At 45.0% G+C, this 26,905-nt stretch overlaps 1 protein-coding gene across 2 annotated transcripts in view; it reads left to right on the top strand.

The window, feature by feature from the left end:
* The window catches only part of MSH3 (mutS homolog 3), a 109,970-nt gene that overhangs the window by 13,045 nt on the left and 70,020 nt on the right, over positions 1-26,905 (top strand). The window contains exons 3-8 of one of the 2 annotated variants that reach the window (XM_064405165.1): positions 99-304; positions 2,592-2,804; positions 4,131-4,247; positions 5,009-5,128; positions 5,628-5,771; positions 6,748-6,914. In XM_064405165.1, the coding sequence (XP_064261235.1) occupies positions 99-304; positions 2,592-2,804; positions 4,131-4,247; positions 5,009-5,128; positions 5,628-5,771; positions 6,748-6,914 (967 nt within the window). Of the gene's footprint in view, positions 1-95; positions 305-2,591; positions 2,805-4,130; positions 4,248-5,008; positions 5,129-5,627; positions 5,772-6,747; positions 6,915-26,905 lie in introns of both variants that reach the window. The other variant, XM_064405164.1, reaches the window with a different exon arrangement.

Genomic DNA, 26,905 nt, shown 5'->3' with positions numbered 1-26,905 from the left:
ATGGTTGTGTCTGTGCTTACTGTTGTTCTTCTAATAGATGTTCTCTTTTAGAAAATAAGTTGTTAATGTATTTTTGTTGTGAATTTTCACCAAAGAAGAATCTCAGAAGCGTGAGAAGTCCCGTATCTGTTTGGAAACTCTGGGCAGGCTGAGAGAGTTCTGCAGTGATTCAAGCCAGCAGTGCACCAGCCTCCAGGAGGATGGCTTTCAGGAGAAAGAAAAACTTCCCAATGCTACTGGGAGGAGCTCAGAACTGAAAAATCCTCTTCCATCTTGGGACAGCAGCCCAAAGGTCACACAGAAGGTATGCAGAGCTGTGGCCCTGTGGGGTGTGTGGGTTGCTTGTTATGAGTTAAACCAGCAAGCTTTGGCACAAGCTTCCCTTTGTGCTGCTGTGCTCTGACGTGGAATGGTGCAGCAGATCCCCACAGGGCTGTGTTTGTGTACAGGTGTTTTGCTGAAGCTCCTTGCAGGGTGAGCAGGTTGGCTCCTCAGTGAACAGCAGCACCATGATGGGACAGAAGCCTTGTTGGTGTCACCTGTGGGGGAAGCTGTACCCCCCCTAATGACACATGCTCAGAGAGGCACTTTGCTCAGCTTGCTTTCAGTTCCTCACATGGGCTCTCAAATTTCCAACAGGTTTTCTTTGCAAAAATGTTGTGTAGGGTTATCACTGAGATGTGGCTTCATCTAGTTGCTGGTAAATTTACTTAGTAAAGATATCCCTGCTTTTTCATCTGCAAGAGGTAGGGGTAGCTCACAGGAAAAGTTGTCATGATGACATGTATGGTGCAAGTCAAGGACTTGAGTGGAATAATGGTATTTTGCTTCCCCTTTACTTATGGGGTTAGTTAACATTAGTTAATGGGGTTTGGGGTCAGCTGCTCAGGTCCTAGAATGCATCTCATGGCTTACTGTGGTGGCTGGTCTTTAGTGGAGCTCTGCAGCTGGCTTTTTGAGGGAAGGAGCTTGTATGAAGAGCTGATTGTAACCTTCCCTGTGTGAGGGCTGTGGTCTTCAACTGGGGGGTCTGCTCTGTGTGGATGTGGTGTCCAAATGAAGTGAGCAGCTTGTGGCAAGAGAATTCTCTTGTGGTAAGGGGTTGAGGTTATGAGGATGTGGTCAGTTGGAGAACCCAGAAAACTGATTTTTCTTATCTTCCTTGGTCCTTTTAGCTGTTTGTGTCCTGCTTTTTTGCTTGGTAACCTTCCTCCAGCTGGTAACTTAGACCATCTCAACAAGTCAGCTTTGGTGTTTGTTTCTACTCCTTTTGCCTTTTTACATGCCCTTGTTTCATGTGGTTTGTCATGGCAGTTTCCTGTAAAATGAGACAGGGTCACCCTGTTTGGCTGGCACAGACCTTGGACCAAGAGTGCTGAGTCTGTGAGGATTGTGCAGCAGAGACATCTGAGCTCCTGAAGCCACCCAAGTTCTGGGTGCAGGGCAGCTTCATTTGAGCTGGGCTGGGTTCTCTGGCTTAGTGGTGTGCAGTTGTGGGATTTTGCAGTTACAGCTAAGTGCTGTTTTTCCCTGGCTGTTCTCTGACTGCACACTTTGTACATTCTCATGACCCAAAGTATATAAGTATATGATTTAAGCTATCTCTGTTTGATTTTTTTTTTCCTGAATTACCATTGCTACTAAACATTCTGTTCACTTTGTTTCTTGTAATCTGAACAGGACCCCTGGTCAGATGACAAGAAATGGAAGTTTATTGGATTTGTTTGCAAATGCAGAGTTTATAGCACAACCTGATTAATTGTGTTTTAAACAGTCATACGCTTAAAAAAATTCTGGAGGGTGTTGTCTTTGTATTTTTTTCAACCAATATTATCTGTACTTGATCTTGTGATATAAGTGAGGAGGAATTTTGCTGTAAGTGAAACACTTTCCAGTATTTTTCTCTTCACTTCTGAACCCATCACTCTGCTGGCCATACAGAACAGCACAGTGTGGTAGAGCTGAAGTTGCTTGGCAAGAATAGGCTACATAATGTCATTGCAAATGATAAACTGCAGACGGAGTGAGCTCAGAGCATTTCACATTTCAGGTTTTAGAAACTGTAGTGCTGATTTTCTGTGTTTAAGTTGTTCTCAGGGGTTTGCTGAACTTTTGGAGGAAGTGCAGACTGGAGAAGGAGTACAGTTTTGGTGGCTGAGACAGGGAACTGAGACTCTGGTTTATTTCTTGATTTACTGTGGGTTTTTGGAACATCAGTAATCTCTTCATGCTGGAGTTTCTCACCTGTAAACTGGAGCAGTAATTCATCCTTATTTCAATGTGTGGCCTGTTTAGACTGCCCAGACTCTGCAGCCTGCACTGTCTGTGCTTTGAGAGCTTGTGCTACCATAGGGTTCTGATTTCCCCTCAGGTGTCTAAGGACTAACTAACTTTGACTTTCATGACTTTTTAATTCCTTTTCATTCCAGATATTCTGTGTTCTGTATATCTTGCTGCAATAGTTGTGCTGCAGTTTAGGGGCTCTTCACTGCAAGAGCAGTCTTTAGCTCTGTGGTCAGTGCAAACCAAGGAGGGGGTGATTGATTTGGTTGATGATTCCTAATTTTCACTTTTCCACCTTTTATTTACAGGAGGAGTTACAACATAATCTTAGTCAGTTTTCTGCGTCTCTCAAGTCCTATGAAAATTCTCAAAATTCTTCAGATACAAATCTTAATAAAAGAACCAAAAGCATTTACACTCCACTTGAGCTCCAGTTCATAGAAATGAAGAAAAAGTACAAAGATGCTGTTTTGTGTGTGGAATGTGGATACAAATACCGGTTCTTTGGACAAGATGCAGAGGTAATTTTTTCCAAGAATATGCAAAGATAGTTGGATTATGTTGTGTCATCCTAGGTCTGTGGCCAGTTCTGGAAGGGAGACTTCTTTGGGTTTTAAGGGGTATTTTGTTTTGTTTTGTTACTTGAAATCAGGATGGAAAATCTCTGCGTGCTGAAATTCAAGACTATCCATTTTGCACACTTTTTTTTTTTGCCAAAATGGCATTTATTATTTTGTAGTCACATGGTAGTGCTAGCTGTCTTGTGTATTGAGAATTTAAGGTGAGTTCCCAGTCAGAGTTTTGTCAGAGTTAAAGCTGAAAAACTTTCTAAGGTGAATTGTGTATCATGGCTCAGAACTCTACTATAATGTATATATATAATATATAACTGTAATATATAGCATTAGGAATCTTTCAGATTGAAAGGCAGTGGAAGAAGTGGTGTTAGAAAATATGAATGTAGCCTGGGTGCAGAGACCATCCTGAATGCATGCCTGGATGTGGCACCACACATGACAGATCTGTAGGAACTGGAAAGGACTATACAACAAACATAATGCTAAAGTGATGGTTTGTAAATGTTTCCTAATGCTTTTCCTTATGATCTGTCCCAAAGTCGTTGCTACCAACCTTTGTTTGGTGCTATTTTCACACTTGAGACCAGTGAGAAATGTTGCTTGGTTACTGGGAATTCATTTTCCCCATCATATTTGTGCTGTGTAATTTGTCTGCTCATTTGCTGGTGTACTTACAGCCCAGAAATAGAAATGTGCAGTTCAGATGGGTTAGTGTTTGCCTGCAGGTCCTGCCTAGTACCCCATCCTCTGCTCAGTGAACACCTGCCTTTTTGCTATGGGGCAAAAAGACCATACAAATCACACATGATAATGTCACGTTTCAATAAGTGGTTTTACTCTTTTTTACTAAGTATTTAGTTTCCGCTGCTGTTCAATATTGATTTTTCAGTATTTTAGTTGATTGGCCAGGTTAATCCCATCTTTATGACCACAAACTAAATACTTCCATTCCTGCTGTGTTTCTAGTGGCGTGAAAATCGTTTGACCTTTTGCTGAGCTGTGTTTCAGACCCTGTGTGTGCAGTGTGGGTGGTTTACCTCACAGTGGTAAAGATCAAGGTGCAACCTTAAAACCTGACACCTGCAGCCTGTGATAGTGAATCCCCTGTTTATGGCAATGCTGGGACAGGGAGGTGGAGGGGCTTTCTCCTGGAATGTTTTCCCTTTGTCACCCAGCTTTTAATTGTAGTTGTGCATCACTGCTGTCATGGAGATAAGCCCCTTACCTTCTTAAATTACTTTGTGACCCGTTGGCTGACTCTTGTTGCAGATTGCAGCTAAGGAGCTGAACATTTACTGTCACCTGGATCACAACTTCATGACTGCCAGCATCCCCAGCCACCGGCTCTTCGTCCACGTGCGCCGCCTCGTAGCCAAGGGACACAAGGTTACCCCTGACTCCTGCTAATTGAGTACAGACCAGCCCTGAGAGGACTTGCACTGCTTGTACCAGCCCCTGGGTTGGTGGCTGAGAAGTGGGCAGCTCGTTATCCCTGGTTCCTGCAGCAGGAATGGCCAACTTCCCTTTGTTTCAGTTTCTCTGTGCTGGGGGTGTCATGAGCCATTAGCAGATTCAGAGAAGTATCTTCATTTTTTCAGGAACAGTTCCAGAACAATTATTTTTCTCAGTGCTTTTTTTTGTATCAGGTTTTTGCATTTAATAAGGAGAAATGTACATATCCTCTCTCTCTTTTATTATTCCTCACATCCTTGTTTTTCTTATCCCAGCCCATTGTTTTTTTCTCTGTTCCTTCCCGTTCTGGATCCCTGTAATTCTGTGGCTTTCTGGTGATAGCCTCTTTTTCTGCTTCCATTTCTAAGAAAAGGACTTGTTGATTCTAAATTGGATGCAAGCAACCGTTCTCTAATAAGCAGTGCTGTCCAGCTAAATTGTTTCAAAATAGAACGAGAAGCACAGGTACAGAAGTTGAGAGGGCAGTCAGGAATAGGAAAAGGGTCAGGAAAAGCACTGCCTTATAATCTCATTAGCAGGATTGATGTGGGAGCCCTTTCTGTTGATCATGTATTCCAGCTTGAATTATGCAGTTGTTGTTTGTACATCTTAAAAGATTACCAGATATATAGAATAATAAAAATAATAATTTATTGCCAGAGATCTAACTTTGTTTCTTGTTTGTCTGCCTGTAGGTTGGAGTAATAAAACAAATGGAAACTGCAGCACTGAAAGCTGCTGGAGAAAATAAAAGCTCTCTCTTCACCCGTAAGCTGACTGCCCTCTACACTAAGTCTACACTTATTGGAGAAGATATCCTTTTCAAATAAACTTGGTTTCAGACAGACTAACCTTTGGGAGGCCTTGATTCTGCTGTTATCACCAGGATGGAACATGAGCAGCTAGTGGCAGCAGAAATTAAACTTCCTTTAATTTTATGTAGTGGTAAAACATCTTGCTGTCTTTACAAACAATTCCATATCCTCAGGGCTGTAGGTTTGTTGTGTTTACTGTAGTTGCTTTCTGAAATCATGGAGTGGAATTACCAAATCTGCAGTGTCCTGCAGGTCTTGCCTAAAAAATGTTAAAATAAGAAAGAAACACCTTTTAACCAATATATTTTAATTTCTTCCATTTCTTGTTTCTTCCTGTCTACCTCATGGTTTTCATTTAATTTCTCAAACAAACTCTACTAGATACCAGGAGCTAAAAAGATTGTTAGATTAATATCTGAGAGTACAGGACTAAGGTCTGGAAAGACCTGTGAACAGTCCACCCAAATCTGTGTAGTATTTTTTTTAACGTTGGCTACATGTGAACCCTTTGTTGAAGCTGGACGAGTCTGTAGATGTTGAAGAGGTAGCAGCAGATGTCCCTGATAACTACCTCCTCTGCATCTGTGAAAATGGAGACCACCCGAAGGACAGGAAGAAAGGTGACATTGTTACAGGCATTATGGTAAGTTAGTTTCTCAGGAGTCATTATTTTAGGGTAGCGTGGGGTTGTTTTGTTGTGCATTTTAGTTTTATTTTTCCTGGGGAGGTGGCTGGCTACCTTGTTAAATTCATGACTGTTCTGTCATTCAGATTTTATTTTGTGGCAGAGTAGGAATTGATTTTTTTTTGGCAAAAAAGAGGCACTTTAGGTAACATGTCTGTGTGTGAACTGTGATGACTTTATATTTGAAACCTTCAAAGGTATGGAGTGGATAGTTGGCCATTTATCAAAATGGTTTTGCTGCTGTTTCTCTTGAAAACGTATTAGTATTTTAACCAAATACATTGGTTCAGATGCTTTAAAAATTTCAATGTTTAAACATTTGTAGGGTCAATATTTTAAAGCTTGTGAGCACTTTTTTCCTCTACAAAATACCATTCTTTAGAGGAAGAGACTTTAGAGGATTTTTTCCCACTTACACTTCAGATTTGTATTGGTGAAGATTAAACCCAGTCCTGTTTAACCAGCAAAACACAGTTATAACCAAAGCCCAGTCAGCTGGTAATGAATTAATTAAAAAGTGTCTTGATTGTGTCTCTGTTTGCATGTCATACTGCTGCTGGGAGAGAACAGCAGAAGCAAGTGTTCAAATTCCAGTTCGAATTACATGTGCATTTCATAGACTTCAGTTAGTAGATTTGTCTAGTATTAAAAATTGAACAGTGATGGACTGGTAACAAAAGCACATTTACATTTGTAAGGTATCGTTGCCACTCCCTAAGGCAAAGTTGTGTTAGTGTTTTGAGGTTATTGTTGTGTCATGGGTTTGGGAAAAAGCACATTCAGGTATTTTGATTTCCCACTTCTGCTGTGTGTGGGGGTGCTGTATAAGCTTACACCACTGATTTTCTTTCTGGTTAACAGTTTGAGCCACTGAAGCAGTCCCTGAAGATGTGAATATCCACTGGATATGTGTGTGTGTATTTTTGTTTGGCAGGCAGTCCAGCCAACTACAGGAGAAGTGATTTTTGACAGTTTTCGGGACGGCGCTTCCCGCTCGGAGCTGGAGAGTCGGGTTCTGCGCCTGCAGCCAGTTGAAATAATCCTTCCATCTAGGCTGTCAGATCAATCTGAAAAGCTCATCCACAGTATAACCTCCATGAGGTGAGTTCTGAGGGGTTCTCTTTCCCAGAGCCAGCGGTGGAGCTGAGATCCAGGAGCAGGTTTGGATGCGTAGCTCTGTCATGGCCCTTTCCAGAGTGGCCGAGTTTGCTGCTGGGTTCAGAACTTCCCAAATCCCTCAGAGTTCTGGGCACTTGCTCCTAAATTGTGTTTAGGCTGAAGTTCATGGTTTCTGATTCTGGCTGTGAAAGATTTATGCACTTAAACATTGTCATTGCCGTGGTCCTGCCACACACTCCTGATCATGGGATCTGCTGGGGTAATTTCCAGGCTCAAGCACTTTCAGATCTAAAAGAGTTATGTGGTTTTTTTTCCCCTGTTTGTCATAGTTTTGATGTCTCTAGAAGACACAAGACTTTAGGTAGGTGTAGAAAACCTTTGCAACTGGTTTTTGATCCTGTTTGTCCTTTCACACCATCTCGGACTGGGCTACAGACCTGGAAGTATTGTGACTGATCATTTCTTTGCTTTGAGTTCTCTTGGCATGTTTCAAGAGGCAATTTGTTACCTGTATCACTTTCTTTTGTTTTCTGTATCACTTTTTCTGTGCAGTAAAGGCAGAGTAGGATGTAACTTTTAGGGTGATGAAAGATGAAGCAGTGTTCTGAACAGAGGGGATGAAGTCTTGCAGATGCAGGTTTTTTGAGGATATTACAGTTTTTCACTTTTTTCTTTTTAACCATGCAGTTTTGAGGCTGTAGAGATCTGGTTTAGAGCTTGGCATTTCAGTTTTGAATGAAATAGTCATTCTGGTGTGAATTTGGGAGAGTGGTTGTGGTTTTTTCCCTTTTTCTTTGTGGTTTTTTTTTGGTTGTGTACAGTAGAGAATGTTAATGAGGGACTTCTCATTTTTATGAAGACAAAAAATGCTACCCATTAGCTGATTTTGTGAACAAGGATTACTTTGTAGTTTTTTCATCTTTCTGGTAATTTGCTAGGCAGCTTTCCAGTCCAAATGCCCTTAATTACATGAGAGTGACAAAAATAGAACACATTATTGCCATACACCTCAGTAGCCTTGTTTTAAAAGCAATTCTTTGTAGATTTTTTTCTCGTACCAGAGATCAAACCACTAGAGGGCCCTGAAGTATTTCATAGTAATTTAAGTGATTTCAATATGCTGCTTTCTTGTGCTTTTAATTAGGTTTGTGTGTGTACAGTTTTTTTTGTAGAAGCAGTAATTTCATTTTAATGCATACTGAAATGTCTGTAGTATTCAGGTTTGGTTATTGGCCCAGTATCTGGTGATTTCATCTTTTAGCAGCTCTTTTCTAAAACCTGTTGTTGAGAATCTTCCCTGAGCTGTAAAAAGTTTCTTTTCCATAATTTTTTTAAGACCTTTCTAACTAAAACAGTGGGATCTAGATCTTGTGGTTCAAGAAGGGTGTTCATCTTTTATGTGTGTTAGGGATGCAGCAGAAAAACTCTGGTATGATGAAAACAGGGTAGAGATGGGAGAGAAAAATAGTCTCAGGAGACTGGAGCTTGGAGGGAAGAGAAGAGAAGAGAAGAGAAGAGAAGAGAAGAGAAGAGAAGAGAAGAGAAGAGAAGAGAAGAGAAGAGAAGAGAAGAGAAGAGAAGAGAAGAGAAGAGAAGAGAAGAGAAGAGAAGAGAAGAGAAGAGAAGAGAAGAGAAGAGAAGAGAAGAGAAGAGAAGAGAAGAGAAGAGGACTCTCTTCTCTTTCTCCTCCACTGTACTATAAAAACTGCAGGAGGGGTGATTTGGTGTTGGATGTTGTGTACTAGAGCAAAGTGAGGTGGCCAGCACAAAGACTGTGCTTATGGTTGCCAAAAGAATGAAGTAAAATGTTGAGCTAAGGTAAAGCACTGCAGCTTTGTGAGAGCAGCCCTAAGTTGCTTCAGTGCCCCTTTACACTGACGAGAGTTGAAAGTCTCTGTGCTTCTCTTCAATTTCTGTGAGGGGTTTTTTTTATTCTCTACTATTCTAGGGTGGATTTAATGGCTAGAAAATACTATTCAAGCACACTGAGCTGGGGCCAGTGAAGAGCCTTCCCTCAAAACCCAAGCTTATATTAAAAATAGGTTACAAAAAGTGGTTCAAGACAAACTGTTCTGGTGAGTACTGTGCTGTTCCCAAACTGTTAGCAACATCTGTTTGCAAGTGCTGACCCACCTGGAGCAAAATCTTGTCATGGTTTTAATTTCCTTCTTTCTAGAAAGTAGAGAAAAAAGTCTTGCCTTCAGAAAATACTTACATTTTTTCCTAAGAAAACCGTGTTTTGTACTCCAAGTTCTTTCTAGCCAAGGGTGAGCACCTACCCTCCTTCACATGTTGGCTGCTTTAAAACCTGGCATGCATTGGTCTCCTGACGTTGTCTTTGAGGCTCCTTTGGGATATTTTTGCTGCTCTCATGTTGCCCCTTCCTTGTTTTGTTGAAAAATTCAGTGCATCTTTGGAGTGCTCTGTTCTTCCTCTTTTTTCCATTTGCCCTTTTTTTGCAATGTTTCATTCTGTAGCATTCTTAGACACAACTGTGGAAACACACTGATCACAAGTAACTTTTAGCCCACAGTGTTTCTTGCACCCAGCTCTGCACTGTTTGGTTCAGGCTGCAGGTAGTCTGCAGCTTGTTGCCTGTGATAACCCCAGGGTTCTGAATATGGGGTTCAGGTTTCTGCTCTCTCCTGGGTGCTGCAGTAGTCTGGCTTGGAGTTGGCTCCCTGGGATCCCCTTCTCTTTCAGACCCATTGAGAGCTAAACCTCATCCTCCCTCTCCAGGCATGGTGGAATCCCTCAAGTAGCTGAACCTCCATCATTGTGTTCAACAGAAGCTTTTTTAATTTGTGTTGGAGGACCTCTGCAAAAATAATTTCAAGCTCCTTCTGCTAAGTGCAGTGCTAATAGCCCTCTGGTTTAGCAGTGGCCTCTGCTTTTAACTGCATTGGGTGAGGTCTCTGCAGGTTTGTGCCTCTCCAGTTTCTGTCATGGTCTCTTAGAGTGAGCTGTAGTGGATTTATTACATTTGGTCAATGGTGCTGTTCAGTGCTAATTGCTCTCATGGACAGAGTTATGGATTTATGTCATCAGTCAAGTAGAAACTCAGCTGGAGTGAACTCTGACTGGTAACTGTGTACAAAATGCTTTTAATTTTGTGGTCTTTATATGTGACTGCTGGTTGTTCAGATCAGAGGATGCATTCATGTAGTTAACGTCGAGGATTTTTTTTTTTTTGTGAAGGGCATGTGCATTTATTTACAGAGCTCCTGAGGTTTGTAGGTGAGCAAGGACAGGAAGGGTTGTAGTGGCAAAAGCAAGACCCCAAAGGGTTACAGTGAGAGTAAACAGCATTGCACATTAAGTGGAACAGAGGAGTGGAGAGTGTCTAAAGGGCTGGTGATCATAAAAAGCAGTGGTTTCATGATTAGTATAGCTGGTAGTGTTCCCATGGATTTTTTAGTGAAAGGCAAGCTGTGACAACCATCCTGAGAATGTTCTGTGTCAATGGAAGCTGCAAGCAGTTACATTTGCAGCAGGGAAGAAAAAAGCAAATGAAGTGCAAAACCAGCACGTGAGCTGTTTTCTGCAAGTACAAACCCCCAAAAGCATCAGTGAAGAGATATTTACTGACCAAAGAGGAGTTTTGCACTGCTGAGAGTCCAGCCCGTGGTCTGTGCAGCCAGCTGCCTGAGGTGGGCATGTCAGAGCTCTCTCCTTTTGAATGTACAGGGGAAAAAATTCCATCACAGTGTCATCACCTCTTGCAGTGGCCGGGAAGAGTTGCTGGATGTTTTTTGGCAGTTTAGTCCTCTCTCAGTCAGGCCATGCTGCTGTTCTCAATACTGGCATTCATTATTTTCTGTGGCATTGCAGGTGAGGGAGGCATGGGGCTTGCATCTTCGTTGACAAATTGCTGAAGACTGAAGTGTATTTATTCACCACACCTGCCTGACTGCCCCTCACAGTTTGGGATGTTCTCCACGTGGAATTTCTGTCCCCCCATGCATGTGGAGTTGTTGCTGCAGGGGCAGGAAGAGGCAGTTTCAAAGCCCTGTGTCCAAATGCACTGTTTAAAAATGTTGCCACTTCTTTTTGCACCAACAGCTGACCTTTGCAGGCCTTACCTTGCCCAGCCCTTATGTTTTTATAAATTTCCTCCCAGGCCAAAGCTCTGATGAGCTCCCTAGACTCACACCTGGCTCAAAAGTGCATTATTTCTCACGTGATCATTTCTCCTGCATTATTTCTCCTGCAAATCATGGAAAACATGCTGTGTTCAGCAGCTGCATTTGTGGCATTATTGCACTGAGTGATAATATTCATGGGTGTGGACTTTTTTCCCCTCCATTTGAGGTAGAAATTATTAAATGAAGAAAAATTAAGTATTGAGCCTTGATGCTTGTCCATTTTCTTGGTATCAAGACATTAACTTTTACATAGGGAAAAAACTCCTTACCTTATAAACAGAAGCAGGAAAAATAAAACTGTAAAGCCTTTGTTAGCATGTTTTGTCAACTGTTTGATTTTTTATTACAGGGCAGATCAGAAACTGTAGGAGGTGACAAATAAGTTGTGGTACTTTTTTTTGTCCTCTCTGGTTGTGATGCAGCTTGTTTTTTCTCTCAGTATATATTCATGTGCTGTGATTTCTCACATATTCAAATGGAGAATTAGTCTTAAGCTCTTAAGACTGGTGTGCAAGTTTAAATTTTTTTTAGCAGTCTATGAATGTTGGCATATTTGTTGAAGTCCTAGCATTTTGTTTCAATGAGGACTGCTTTTTCATAATTTATTCAGCTTTGAAGCTGACTTGGGACTCTCTCCCTGTGAAACAGGGATATCTTGGATGTGTAAACTTCTCAGAGATTATTTCTTCCCTCACTTCCTGCCCTCATTGTTAGGAGTTAGAAATTGAGCAGTTTTGATCCAGGCACTGATGTCAATGAGACAGTGTTGGGGAGAGGAAAACTGAGGCTGTCTGCATGTGTGACATGCAGGTAGCAATGACGTGGAGTGAGGAGAGTAAAGCTCTTGTAGTCCTTGTTCCCAGCCCCTCCTGAGCTGGGGAAGAGAGAAAGGCCATGAATTCATTTATTTTTCATAAATCCAGAATGTAATTTTTTTCTTAATTTTGAAGAGAGTGAAACTGAAGTGGGTTTTTAAGTGCCATCAATCTGCTGAACTGCAGAAAGGAGCAAGATTTAAGGAACAAGATTTAAGGAGCAAGATTTATCTTTTGGACTGTCTTTAGCAGTTTAATTCTGTGCTTGACTGAGAGCATTTGTCTCCTTTAACAGATGTTCTTTCCTGTGTGTGGCAGAGGTAAGAGGCTTGTGGTAGATTAGGCTCCTGAGGAGTGTGCTTTAGGCAGGGACTCTTCCTCTGGGAATTTGGAGTAGTACAAATGACTGTTAGATGTTCAGAATTCACGTGAGTATTTTCTGGGTTCTCGGCAGAGAGTTTGGAATCACTGCTATCACTAGAATTTGAAATCACTACAGTAATTAACTCTGTATTGTTTAGCAGCACAGTATTTTTTAAAGCCAAAAGATTTTGTGTAAGACACTTGCTTTCATCTTATGTGAAAGACTTTCTACAGAGGGAGACAGATGTACTTAAGAACATTTCCTAGCCAATATATTTGAGTGTGTTCCTGTTTTCTTTTGTGCCTGTCTGGCTGGCTTCTGTCAGGTGGAAGATAACAGTTTGCCCCTTCATCCCTCCTGCCTGTTTTACAGCTGTGCTCCTGCTTTCTGGAGTCTTTGCCACCTCCTCCTGTCTCTGCCCTTCTGTTTATGTGTCTTGGGTGTACTTGTCCCCATTTCCAGCCAGATTCCAGGCATTTCTGACAGCCTGGCACTGTCCTGCTCCTGCAGCCCCCTCTGCAGAGCTGAGGCTGACGGGACCTGCAGATGGAGAGAGAGCAGCAGGTACAACCTTGGGGAGGGTACAAGTGACACCCCTCCAACCTGCCTCATCTGTCACATGCCCTGGGCAGTGCAGGGGTGTGGAAAGGAAGGATAACTTTCCTGGACAGCTTGCTGGACAGCCACTGCCCTCTCACTGCATGCCTTCCATTGCTCTGTGGCTGTGCATCTTCCTTTTTACTAAGCAAGTCTTGTCAGGGCTTGAGGAAGAACCAGGAGAGCACTGTGAAGAGCAAGAGGTGTTCATATAATCCTAGAAGCTGTGGGTTGGAGGGGATTTTATAGGTCATCCAGAGCAGCCCCCCTGCTGCAGCTGGGTCAGAGCCCTGTGCAGCCACATCCTGACTGTCCCAGGGATGGGGCACCCTCCTCCTCCTGGGCAGCCTGTGCAGGGCCTCACCATCCTCATGGTAAAGTGCTCCTTCCTCACACCCAGTCTGAATCTGCTCTTTTTGAGTTTAAAAGCATCACCCCTTGGCACGTCTCAACAGCCCTACTGCAAATTCTGTCCCCATCTTCCTTATGGGGAGCATTGCAAGGCCGCCCTGAGCTCAGCCCAAAGCTTCTCCTGCCCGGCTGAGCAATGGCAGCTGTGCCAGCCTTTGCTGCCAGCAGAGCTGCTCCGTGCTCTGCCCAGCCTGGAGCCTCCTCCGGCCTGGCTGCAGCAGCTCCAGCTCCTTGCTGGGCTGGCCCAGGGCTGGGGCAGCTCTGCAGGTGGGCTCTGGCTGAGGGGAGAGGGGCAGAATCCCCCCTGCCCTGCTGCCCCTGTGGGGCTGGGCCCAGCACAGGGCTCTGGGCTCTGGGCTCGGCCAGCCCAGCTTTGGGGTCCCAGCCCAGCCCAGCTTTGGGGTCCCAGCCCAGCACAGCTTTGGGGTCCCAGCCCAGCCCAGCCCAGCTTTGGGGTCCCAGCCCTGCCCCACAGCACCCCAGGGCTCCTCCAGGGCTGCTCCCTCTGCTCAGCCCAGCCTGGATCCATCCCAAGGCTGCCCTGACCTGGGGGCAGGTCACTGATATCCACTGGGACTCAGCCTTTGACCACTGCCCTCTGGATGTGCACAACCAACTGATTCCTGATTCCTGAACAGTGCATCCATCAAACCTATTCCCAGGGCAGTGCTGTTTCTTTTTTGTTGCTAGAAAAAAACCCAAACCAAAAAACAAAACAAACAAACAAAAAAAAAACCCAAACAAAAACAAACCCAAAAACACCAGAAAACAAACTCCAACAACAAAAAAACTATACACAAAAGACCTCAAAACGAAATCCACGGGAAAAAAAACACCCAAAAAATCCGAAACAAACAAAGAAAAACCAAAAGAAAAACAGATTCGTTTGAGAGAAAGGGAGCTATGAAGAGAGAAAAAAAGCCTTTAATTTAAGGGAAGCAGTTGTATAGCTGTCAGAAATCCTTACTTAGAGTATTAATTGATTTGTGAAGCTGTTTTAATTGTCTGAGAAGATAGCACATGAATTTGCATCTTGAAGTGAAGTTAACCTTACCAGAGAGCATCCTGTGTATATTGCCAGTACAGTGCTCTTGTTATCCCTGATGGCTTTGAGAAAAAACATCTTGGTGTGTCTCTGAAAGGTAACACAGGGACTGGTGCTTTGAGTTAATCTAGGTGGAAATACCTAGATTAACTCAAAGAATACAAAGCAGCTGGGTGAGAGAAATTACACATGGCCCAACTTTTGGACCCAGCCAGAGTCCCAGCACACACCTGCCCTGGCACTAGAATCTGAATGCCAGTGCCCTTGGGCTGCCTGAGCAAGGAAATGCTTTCATAAGTATCATCATCAAATGCACTTGTGATTAACTCCAATTAAGCTGTATTTTGGAATGCTTGCTGTTCAGGACTCAAAGCTGTAATGCAGTTTTTGAGCCATGGCAGAGGGGAAGCCATGCACTCTATCAATTAATCATCCTGTGGTATATAATTAGCGCACTATCAGATATTATTAATTGCAGAGTAACACGTTTGGTTTTTAATGTGCTGAGGAAAGGAGCCCCAGAGTGGAGCTTCACCAGCAGCTTTGGAGTGCTGCTGGTGAGTTATGGAATTGTGTTCCTGTGGAAATCCATAAAATCAGAGGGTTTTGGGAAAGCTGCAAAAGGCAGGCTTTAGAGATGGTGGAGCTGTGATTAGAGCTAAGCAGTAGCCATGACACAGGTCAGCAGAAAAAATATGTAAGAAGTATTTAGTATTTAGCATGCTCCCACAGCCCATTTTTATCTGATCATGGCAAAAGTTTTGGTGGCATCATAGAGAGCTGCAGCAGGAAATGGAGATCCACAAACACCAAGAAACCTCTTGCTTTTAACATAACCCTTTTTTCGGTGGTTTTTTTTTGGTTTTTTTTTTTTTTGGTTTTTTTTTTTTTGTTTTGTTTTGTTTGGTTGGTTTTTTGGTTTTTTTTGTTTTTTTTTTTTTTTAAGAAAGAGAACTTGTCCTGAGTGTGGCCACGTTGAGAGTGGTACATTTGGAGCTGGCTGTTGAGAGAGGACTCAGCAGGATCTGAAATCCCTCTGCTGCAGCCCGGGCACAGGAAGGATTTCAAAAACATGAAGGAATTAATGTGTACTGATAGGGATGTGTTTTCAGATACTTCTGGCTCACCACTGACCATGAGCAGAATCTAGACCAGTGCCCTTCATGTTAAGCTGGGTGAAAGGAATTCTTGGGATTTTGTTGGGAACATTCTTTGTAGACACTTATGCCAACAACTTCTTGTATTTTAAAACAACTACATGCAACTTCAGGTTTAATACAACTTCTTGCACTTTAGAAGACAGGTGGTGAACAAAAAGAAGGTTGTGTGTCTTGTGAACAAAAATCCTTTATCTGACAAAAAAACCCCTCAGTTTCACGTAGTAGTTTTATCCCTCTACTCCCTCTAATATTGTAACCATTTAATTGGTTGGTAATAATAGAGGATTTATTACTCAGTTTCCTTAGGTCTTGAGTTATAAAATCTAATAAGTTGGAATAAGTATCCATTTCTGTAGAATTAAGATACTATTTTTTCTTCAACTTTTGACTTGTTTGAAAAGCCCCAGGCAGAACAAAGACAAAAGTCTGCTACCTCTGTTTTCAGCCTACCTCTCCAGAGATGATGTGCAGCCTTGTGATACTTAAAACTATATTTTGAGCTGAACCATTGCCTGCCCCCAAACTGTAAACATGAGATAAATTGAATTTCAATTTAGAATTCTTTCTTGTTTATTTGTTTTTTTTTCCTTAAAAGCATAACACTTGGCCCAAGCTGCCTTCACCTTCTTTCTCAAAATGTTTTTTTTTGTTCCATTTGTAAAATAATTTAAGTGGCTTTTTGCAGTTGGCTCCTTAATGGTAAATCCTTGGAAAGAAAGAATACATAGTGCACAGCATCTGTTAAGTTAATGCTAAATTAACCCACGGGAAGAACTGCCATGCTTTTTCTCTTGTATTAGCTTTTCACAGAACAGGAAATCAAGGTAAATAACAATTTCTGGTGAAAACATCCCGCTCTTGGATTACAGGAATGTGGAATAAGACAAAAATATTTTATATAGGGGATATAATTGTTAACACTCTACTTGTATTTATCCTGTTAGAAATGAGACTGTGTCTAAGCATCTTTGTACATCTCACAGGAAAGCCCGAAATAATTTGTTGAAAAATTAACAAGTTCAATTCATCACATTTAATGGACTCTTAAGTCTGTATCAGCTTATCAAAGGAGACATTAATTACAAGTGTAATTGACCAGCCAGATGTATCCCGTTTTCTGTCCAGCAGCCCCTATTAAACCATTACAAAACATGCAAAGCTCTTTATCTGAGGGAGATGAGAAGTTGCCCGTGCCAAATTCTGCTTCAGCAGAGAGATTTTCGTGGTGTTTTTGGGCTGAGGCTGAGCAGATCTTCCTGCATGGGCAGTGTTTGCTTTCACAGATTTGGTTCCCAGGCTTGGACAGGGCTGTCCCCAGCTGCCAGGAGGGCTGTCCCACCTTTCAGTTTCCCAGCTGTGAGGAGTTTGGGAGCTGCAGAGCTCCCAAAATAGGGTGCAGCGGCGGCTGGCCTCAAGCCAAATCCCGTCGGGCTGCGGCCAGCACTGCTGGCAGCACTGTGGGCACTCCCCTGTTCCTGAGGCAGGTTCAGAGAGTGCTTAAGGCTTACAGCCTTGGGACGACGAGGACTCGCAGTGTGAAGAGAAAGCTGCAATCCGTAGGAAGTAGAGACGGACTCCAGAGGTGGCACAGTCCAGTTTATTAACCAGGGAACTCCACCAGCTGAAGACCCCGAACTGGGGCTCGACAGCCGTTTTTAAAGTGGGAGGAACAACCAATGGGGAATCTGGGGGGTGTAACATGTAGGTGATGGATACAACAGATTAACCAATAGGGAGGAGTACAAGGAGGGGCCCTGGTCCCTGAGCCAATCACTCGATGCCCTGGGTAGAAGATTCTAGGTGGTAAGGCTGGGCTAATGAGTGACAGGCAGGGAACCAGGGAGGGGTTTGGAAGGATACAGTAGCTCAGCGGGGAGGGGAAAGGGATAACTGACAGGACAATCAAGGAGGAGAGAGAGCGAGGAGCCAGGGCAATACCATAATACCTGTGGGGGTGCGCGGAGCGAACCAACGCAATACAACATCTCCCCCTTTTTTGTTTTAAAAAGAAAAATGAAAGGGAAGATATAACTCAAAAAGTGTCCTCAGAAAGGCTGTCTGACCAAGGACGTTCTTCCATTTCTTCGTCTTCTTGATCGTTTTCTATAGTTTCTTCACCGACTACCACATGGTCAACTTCTACTGAAGGCATTAACTTAAATATAAGTCTCTTTAAGGTTTTTCAAACAATGGATACTGCTACTGAAATTAACAACAAAATGAAAAGAATCAATATAACGGTTTTTAGGACAGAAGAAACCCATCCTGAAAGTCCCCATCCTGCGAAAAGGTCCCCCAACCAGTCCGACGTTCCTTTCTTTATTTCATCAACTATCTTTCTCATCTTTTCAATGGAGGTCCGGGCGTCCTTGGCTTTCGATGATAAATTGAGGCAGCAGAGCCCCTCGAACTCTTCACAGCAATGTTCATGGAGCAGCAATAGAAAATCTATTGCTGCTCGATTCTGCAATGTTGCCTGCCTCGTAACTTCCTCGTCTGATAGAAGGTCGCTTAACACGGTTGATGTTAAATTCGCTTGCTTAACAACCCAACACTCTAGGTGGGCCAATTCACCTAGAGACTTCGCAATGGCTACCCAAGGTAGAAAAACAATCCATGCGACTCCTTCTGGTTTTGACCAATGTACAATTTCGCTGTCGCACTGTTCATTTAACTCTTTGAGATCTCTCTTAGTGCAGGCTGAATTGGGTGCGACTCTTTTGTCTTTCCAATTGTCAATTTGGGATTTGTTGGGTGTAAACAGCGTCAACCGGCCGAAAGTACATGGACCTCCTAGCAGGCGAGAGGGGATGCCTGCCCACGCTCGGTCTCCGCAAATGAAAAACAATCCGTTTGGGAGAGATCTAGGGACATCGTCAGAGGTCAGGGAGGTAGTGATGTGGGAGAGGGAGGAGCACCAGTTCCCTGCCGTATAGTTATTTTGTACTATAGGAGTAAATGATTTTTGATCGCGGTCAGGGAACGGAAAAAATTCAAAACAGAAATGGGCCGAAGCGGAGCCGAGCAGTTTGAATTCGGTAGGGTCGGATTTGGTTTTGTTTAGTTTGGCAGTGAATCTTCTCCAGACTATGTTCGGATTGGGACTTGAGGGACGGATGATTTTATTACTGAGGAGGGGTTCAAGGGTAGAATATAAGGAAGCAGGGAACTCATCTGGAGGAGATGGGATCCCCACAAGGCAGGTGGACAGGGGGTCTGCTGCTGACGCGGTGGTAAGGCATATGTTATCTTGGCCGAGGGCGCCGGCAAGCATCCTCCAAACATTTTTCTTGGGCTGGGGGACGATCCACGAGCTGGATGGCACAAACGTGGACCACAGGATAATGAAGATGACGATGAGGGAGACCAGGATGGGCTTTTCCAGGCTCATTTTCCTAAACAATAAAACACAAGGATACATTAGGATAAATTAGAAAAGGTGGTGTTGCCCTGGCAGAAGGTCAAGATCACCTGAGAAGGGTCTCCGCCTCCTCCTCCAGCAAGCCTCCTCCACTTGCGCCACAACTCTCGATGAATCGGACTTTTTGGGGACAAATGGTTTGACCCATTTGGAGGGAACCCATTTCAAACCAGAGGGAGTGGATACGCACGCGTATCCCCTCCCCCAGGTTATCAAGTCAAAGGGTCCCTCCGTTTTCCACGTCTCTGGGTCTTTTATCAAGACTGGTGGTTTGGCCCTAAGGTGCAGTCGTTCATTTTGGCCGAAGTGTCTTATGACAGGAGGATTTAGGTTGTCATACGAACAATTTAAAAAGTTCATGGTGTAAAGCGCCTTTGCGAGGCGGATCTGTGGGGACTCCATCTTCATCGTCGAACTTTGTTGGTACAAAACCTTTTTCAGACTCTGATGGGTCCTTTCCACCACTGCTTGGCCTGTCGGGGAATAGGGGATGCCGGTTTTATGTTCTATTCCCCATTGCTGCAGGAAGTTCCTAACTTCCCTGGATTTATACGCAGGGCCATTGTCCGTTTTGATAACTTTGGGAATGCCCAGTACAGAGAAAGCCAACACAAGGTGTTTCTTGACATCGGCGGCCTTCTCCCCTGTGTGAGCAGAGGCATAGACTGTACCAGAGAAAGTGTCGACCGATACATGGATGTAAGAAAGTCGGCCAAACTCGGTATGATGGGTCACATCCATCTGCCACACCTCACAACTGCTTAAACCTCGGGGATTTGTGCCTACACTAAGTGATGGTAACTGATGGGACTGACAGTGTGGGCATGTGGCCACGATTGCTCTGGCCTGTTCTCAACTGAGTTTGAATTGCCGAACAAGGCCAGGCGCATTTTGATGGAACAACTGGTGGCTAATTTTGGCTTGCTGGAACACCTCTGGGAGCGGGGCCACCTGGGCGGGGGCAGCGAGAGCATCAGCTCTCCTGTTCCCCTCCACGATGAAGCCCGGCAGGTCGGTGTGGGACCTGATGTACATTACATAAAAGGGTTGCTCTCGGCGGGAGACTAATCTGACAAGTTTTGAGAGCAAGATGAAAAGCGCATTGTTGGAAACCTCTTGCAGTGTTGCATTTTCAGCTCGGGATACTACACCGGCGACATATGACGAATCGGTGACCAAATTGAACGGCTCAGAGAACTTCCCGAAAGCTCTGATGACTGCGTCCAACTCAGCTATCTGAGGCGAACCTTCAACCTCTTTAACGTCAGCCTCCCACCGCTGAGTTTGAGGATCCCTCCAAGTCATTACTGACTTGTGGGATGCTCCAGACGTGTCCGTAAAAACAGTCAAAGCTTTCAGAGGAGTTTTACTCTGAACACTTTTTAAAGATAGACAAAATTGGACATCTTGATTAAAAATTTTGTGGGCCGGACGGTGAATTGAAATTTGGCCAGTGTAGCTATCCAATGCGAACTGCAAGGCTTCGCTCTCTTGAAGTAAATGTTCCAACATGGCTTTCGTAAATTGGCCCGAAGTAAGTTGAATAGGTAAGTGAATGCACTCGAAGTCCACACCTGCCAGCTCCCTGATCTGAAGCCTAGACTTGCGGATCAGTTCTGCCACCAGCTCTTGTGGCCGTGTCATTCTCTTGGACCGATGGTGACTAAGGAATACCCACTCTATGATTAAGAGGGGATCCTTAGCGCTTTGGTCTTTTTTGCAAGAATCATTCCATTGGAAAATCACTCCATGGAGGTGTGGCAGTTTTCCTAAGATGATGAATTTAAATGGCAACTCCGGCACATACCGGTGAGCTTGCCTGGCAGAAATGGATGTTTGAATTTTCTCTAATGCAGCCTGTGCTTCTGGAGTGAGGGACCTTGGAGAACTGAGCTCCTCTCCCCCTTTCAATAAATTGAAAAGGGGGGCTAGGTCTTCGGCGGAAATGCCTAGCCAAGGCCTCACCCAGTTTAAAGATCCACACAGTTGCTGGACATCTGCTAGAGTTCGAATGTTAGGCCTAATTGAAAGTTTTTGGGGCACAATAGTACGCTTGCCAATCTGCAGGCCCAGGTATTTCCAGGGTGGCATCCGTTGAATTTTATCTTGTTGGAGCTCAAACCCTGCAGCAACCAATGCACTGATTGTCAGGTCAAGCAAGTGTGTAAGTACATCCTCTGTCGGAGCACAAACCAGAATGTCATCCATGTAATGATGTATTATAGAATCCGCTGCACGCACTGGGGACAGCAAGGAAGAGACATACCACTGGCAAATGACGGGACTATTTTTCATCCCTTGCGGGAGAACACGCCAGTGGTATCTCTTCCTTGGGGCTTCTCGGTTGATGGAAGGGACCGAGAAGGCAAAACGTGGGGCGTCATCCGGGTGTAAGGGAATTTCGAAAAAGCAATCCTTTATGTCGATTATTGCCAGATTCCAAGTTTGAGGGAGCATTGTTGGGGACGGCATCCCTGGTTGGAGAGACCCCATATCTTCGATTACATTGTTGACCTGTCGGAGGTCGTGGAGGAGCCGCCACTTGTCTTTATTCGGTTTTTTGATAACAAACACCGGAGAGTTCCAAGGTGACGTGGTCTCTACCAGGTGACCTTTATGCAGCTGCTCGTCCACGAGCTCCTGGAGTGCCTTCAATTTTTTCTTAGAAAGCGGCCACTGTTCTACCCAAACTGGCTTATCGGTTTTCCAATTTAGTTTTAGGGTAGGGCGCTTTTCAGTGGCCGCCGCCCGAAAAACCTGGGGAGCTGATGGAAGGTCGATTTTGGCTCCCCATTGGGCTAGAAGGTCTCTCCCCCACAGGGGTTCCGCATAATCTAATACAAATGGGCGCACAAATGCCAATTGCCCGTCGGGCCCCTTAATTTGCACAATACTCCGAGATTGCTTCACCAATTGAACACCCCCGACACCCTGGATTCATCCAGCCACGTCCTGCAACTCCCATTGTGACGGCCATTCCCTAGAAGGAATGATCGTCACATCTGCCCCAGTATCTAAAAGCCCATGTAAGGTCCTTTGATCTCTACCTTTCTGCAGACTACATGTGAGCCTTGGCTTGTCCCTTGTCAGAACTTGAGTCCAAGCCACCGTAGGTGTAGATAATTGTTGATGTGACTCAGATGGCTGTAGACTCTCAGCCAACTCTGGGACTGGGATGGCTTGAGCTATGATTTGCCCCCGAGGCAGAAAGATAGGAGGGCGCGTGCAGTGCAGGGCGATGGCAAACTGGTGTGGGTCAGAATTGACGAGACCAGGGAGGATGTTAATGTATGTTGGAGTGTGTTTTGTGTCTCCGACGACGATGTACTTACATTTGATCCGCCCCCAGGTACCTGACACTTCCGGGCCAACCGAGACGAGATGGTAGTTCGAATCCTGGATGTAAAGAGGCTCGGTCAACTGCAACCTGTAGGGCATAGAATTGGAATATGTTGTTAGAATGGGTCTTGGCATAAAAGGTGAAAGACAAGTTTGGTGTGTTTTTGTCAAGTCCGGCGAGTCTGTGAACGCAAGCAGGCTCTGCTGGGAATCTTCCCCTTTCCCTCCCCCCGGCTGGATGGAATTTCGCCTGCCCTATTTTTATCATTGCGCGGGGAGGAGGTGCGCTCATTGGTTAGTTTTTTTGCTGCTGATTGTTCCCCTGAGGCCTCTGCTGTCTTCTGAAGTTCATGAACTCCTGCCTCAGGGGACAATCAGGCATCCAGTGGCCCATCCTTCCGCACAGATGACAGGGTGCGTCGGTCCTGGATGGTGTCCGACGGATGGGGTGCGGAGTGCTGCGGGTTGATGGTGTGGCGACAGCAGCAACATCCTCGGCGTCAGCAGCAACAGCAACCTTTCGCGTAGATGTTCGGTGACTGTGGCTGAACTCCTCCGGCAGGACTGAAACCTTCTTTTCGCAGACCTCTAGCATGTGATGTAATTCGGGAGGGGGATCCAGTGGAAGACTGAGGATGGCCGCCTTACAAGCAGGGTTGGCATTTGCTGACGCCACCTCAGTCAGGATCCCGGTCCGCGTGGTTTCGTCTTTGACCTGCAACTCAATGGCTCGCCGGAGACGTTCAACAAACATAACAAAAGGTTCATTATCAGCTTGCATCATTCTAGAATATGATATAAGAGGTGTGGATGGAGACCGCAAACTAAAGAATGCTTTTTCTGCTGCTTTTGCACTCTCTCTTAATGCCTCCACGGGAATGTACCACGCCTGGGAATTCCCATCGCTCCAAGTCCCCGTCCCGCACAAGTGGTCAGTGGACAACATTTCCCCCTGCGAATCTGTGGCGGTTTGCTGACTTTGCCACAATGTGGGCAGCATATTAACAATTTCTTTTTTCCACTTGTTTTCCCAAATAATAAACTCTGTTGGATTCAAAAGACATGAGAAAAGCCGCCGCAGGTCCGCAGGGGTGACCACCACATCAGAGATTGTGGCCCGCAAGATTCCCCGGAAAAACTCACTTTCCCGGGATTAATCTTTTTGGGCTTTGCACAACTCTTTTATGGCGTGGTGCGGGAACGGGGTCCATTGGGCCTGGGTCCTTCCCTCCGCCCCCTGTTGGTAGGTGACTGGGGCCGCAGAAAAGGTGGGCAGCGACCCCGAGTCCCGGCCCTGAACCCCCCTCCCAGCCCTCGATGGACCGTGGGAACCGGAAGAGAGATCGTGGGAACCAGAACTTGGGGAGGAAGGGGAGGAGCCAGGGATGGGGGCGGAGACTGGTGGTGATTTTGTTTCCGCCTCCAGGGCGTGGTACGAAGGAGGGGCCGACGCCAAAGGAGGAGTCACTGGGGGAGGAGTGATGGGAGGAGGCAAGGGCAGAACAAAAGAAGGGGACACCAAGGAAAGGGAGGAGGAGTCAGGGTGATTGAAAGGATTATTAACAGAGAAAAAGGGATTATGGGATGAAGACGAGGTTTTGGCGGGAAGCACCATGAGGTGCCCGCCATTTTGAGTTTTGCAAGCGCCATCTTGTGAGAGCTCTGAGGGAGAGGGAGAGGGACAAAACTTGACTGAACGTTTAGAACCATGGGATGTACGAACCAGGGAAGAGGGGGTGCAGGGTGAATCCCGAGGAGTTTGGCCAGGACTCCTCGGGCGGGGGGATTGGGATTTCTGAAGAAAGCCAGGGAGATGACATGAACCCTGCGTGGTGCTGTCGCGGAATGCTTTCTTCAGAATCCCAGGTCTAGGGGTAGAGGGTGAGGGGTAGGGTAAGGGGAACAACGCAAGCTGGGGTTAGAACTGGGTTCGGGTGATTGCTTTCTCGATTCCATTTGCGATTTTAGGATTTTTTGAACTTGCGAACACCAAAATGCAATTTTGAGGAGTAAGGAATCTCCTGAGCGGCTCAGCTCATCTGATCTTAAACAAACTTGAGCCCAAAATCTGTGATTACTAACTTGCTCAGGAGAGACCTCTGGGAATTGGGAAAGCAACCAAGCAACCAATTTTTTTATTTCTTTTTTATGTATTTTTTCAAACCCCCCAACAGCAAGGATTCCCACAACCTGATGAACAAGTCTCTTTTGAGTCGTAGACATACGAGCACCCATTTTATAAGATGTTAACAAAGGCTACAACTCAAACCCACTCAACTTCGGCACAACAAGGAAAGAACAAGAAAAGGAGGATCCCCGACCGAACCCCGCCGCTGGACTATGCCGGCAAAAATCCCTGCGCAGGAGAAGAAAAGGGGACCGACAAAACAGTTGGAAAAGGGGACCGGCGAAACGGTCAAAAGGTTAAAAAGACGGGGGTGAATAGAACAGAAGAAGCGAGAATGAAAAACTCACAGTCAGCGAAGATCCAAGGGACGGTCCGAAGTGAGCGGCTCCTACAGTGGGATTGACTCCTAGGGTGCGAGGAGCTGCCGATCCCGGTCCTCGGGGAGCGCCACCCACCAAAAAGGGGTCTGCTCACCCGAGGTAGTTTGACGGCCAATGAGGATACAATCCAAATTCAATGGATGCAATTCCAAGGAACTGGAGTCCTCATCCGTGGGGTCCGGTGTTGGCCTCGGCCGCCCCACGTTGGGCGCCAAACTGCAGCGGCGGCTGGCCTCAAGCCAAATCCCGGCGGGCTGTGGCCAGCACTGCCGGCAGCACTGTGGGCACTCCCCTGTTCCTGAGGCAGGTTCGGAGAGTGCTTAAGGCTTACAGCCTTGGGACGATGAGGACTCGCAGTGTGAAGAGAAAGCTGCAATCCGTAGGAAGTAGAGACGGACTCCAGAGGTGGCACGGTCCAGTTTATTAACCAGGGAACTCCACCAGCTGAAGACCCCGAACTGGGGCTCGACAGCCGTTTTTAAAGTGGGAGGAACAACCAATGGGGAATCCGGGGGGTGTAACATGTAGGTGATGGATACAACAGATTAACCAATAGGGAGGAGTACAAGGAGGGGCCCTGGTCCCTGAGCCAATCACTCGATGCCCTGGGTAGAAGATTCTAGGTGGTAAGGCTGGGCTATCAAGTGACAGGCAGGGAACCAGGGAGGGGTTTGGAAGGATACAGTAGCTCAGCGGGGAGGGGAAAGGGATAACTGACAGGACAATCAAGGAGGAGAGAGAGCGAGGAGCCAGGGCAATACCATAATACCTGTGGGGGTGCGCGGAGCGAACCAACGCAATACAACAATAGGGAATTTCTGGGGATGGAACCACCCTCCCTTTGTGTCAAAACCACACTTCTCATTGTGCAAGGCAGGTCGTGACCAAACTCAGCAGCTTCTTCCTCGTTTCAGAAACCAGAGCTTGGCCTTCCTGGCCATGGGCACAGAGCTCTCAGGGTTTGAAGCCTTATTTCAATATTTGGCTGCCATTTGCAGGGCTTTTTCTTTTTTTCTTTTTTTTTTTCTTTTTTTCTTTTTTTCTTTTTTCTTTTTTTCTTTTTTTCTTTTTTTTTTTAAATATTTTTTAAAATTTTTTTTTTTAGATATATGAGAACCACATATGTGTTTGAGGTAGAATTATTAAAAATAGCATGCCATTAATGCATGGGTTCCCAAAACCCTCTTGTTCCAGAAGGCATGTTCCCAGGCCTCTTCTAGTTTTTGAGTGCAGAATGAAGGCACTATTAATTGCCAAGTTAACACCTGTAACAATAAAGGTTCCTGCTCTTTTATGTCTTCTCTTGCTTTCATTCAGATTACTTCCTAAGGAGTTTCTTTTTCACTTCAGACTTGGTTTTATTGCTATATTCACCTCCCTACTCACTTAAAAGTTTTGTTCCAAGTGCTGCCATGGTTTGACAGCATTGTAGGAGAATAACTCCAGTAATTGCAAAGAAGAAAGGAGTGGAGCTAGATCAGAACTTTGCCTATTGTGTTTATATTTGAAGGTGTCTTTGTGAGCTTGGAATTGGGAGTCTTTTTATTTTAATCATAGGTGGAGAGCTCAGATGGAGACATTTCTGGAAGAAAATCAGGGGTAATACAATTTTCCAGCCTCCTGTGGCTGTGAGGTGGTTAGGGACAATGCACTGGAGCATCACACTGCTGGATCTTTCTTGGAAAAGTGTGAAAAGGCTTTGCAAGGTCCAGGCCATGTACAAAGGGAAATTTGGATTGGTTACTGAAACGTCTTCAGAACAGTGGGTTTGATTTTTAGGATGGAGCTGTTTAATACTTGGGGTTTTTTATGGTCTCTGATGACGTCTGTAATTACAGACACTGACGTCTGGAAGATCCTGCTGTGGCTTTAAAATTTTTATTTCTGTGGAGTACAGGGCACTTGAATGTGCTAGTGTCCCAAATGCTGAGCCTCCAAATCGAGGAGAAAAAAAGGGAAGGATGAAGTAGTTACATAATCTATCATATCCTTTCAGTTGGAGTTGGTTCAAGTGGTTCTGCCAGTGGCGTGAGAGGAGGGAGAAATGTGAGCAGTGAGTTACACATGCCAAAAACCAAAAAAAAAAAGAGACTTTGTGCCACAGCTTCAGCTGAAGAATCTGGTTGGATATTTGGCTTGGATGGTACCTGCTGCAGTTCCTGTTTTAG

The sequence above is a fragment of the Passer domesticus genome, chromosome Z (assembly GCF_036417665.1).
Source record: "Passer domesticus isolate bPasDom1 chromosome Z, bPasDom1.hap1, whole genome shotgun sequence".
Taxonomy (NCBI): Eukaryota; Metazoa; Chordata; class Aves; order Passeriformes; family Passeridae; genus Passer; species Passer domesticus.
Note: the sequence above shows the minus strand (reverse complement) of the source record. Positions and strands in the feature narration are given on the sequence as shown.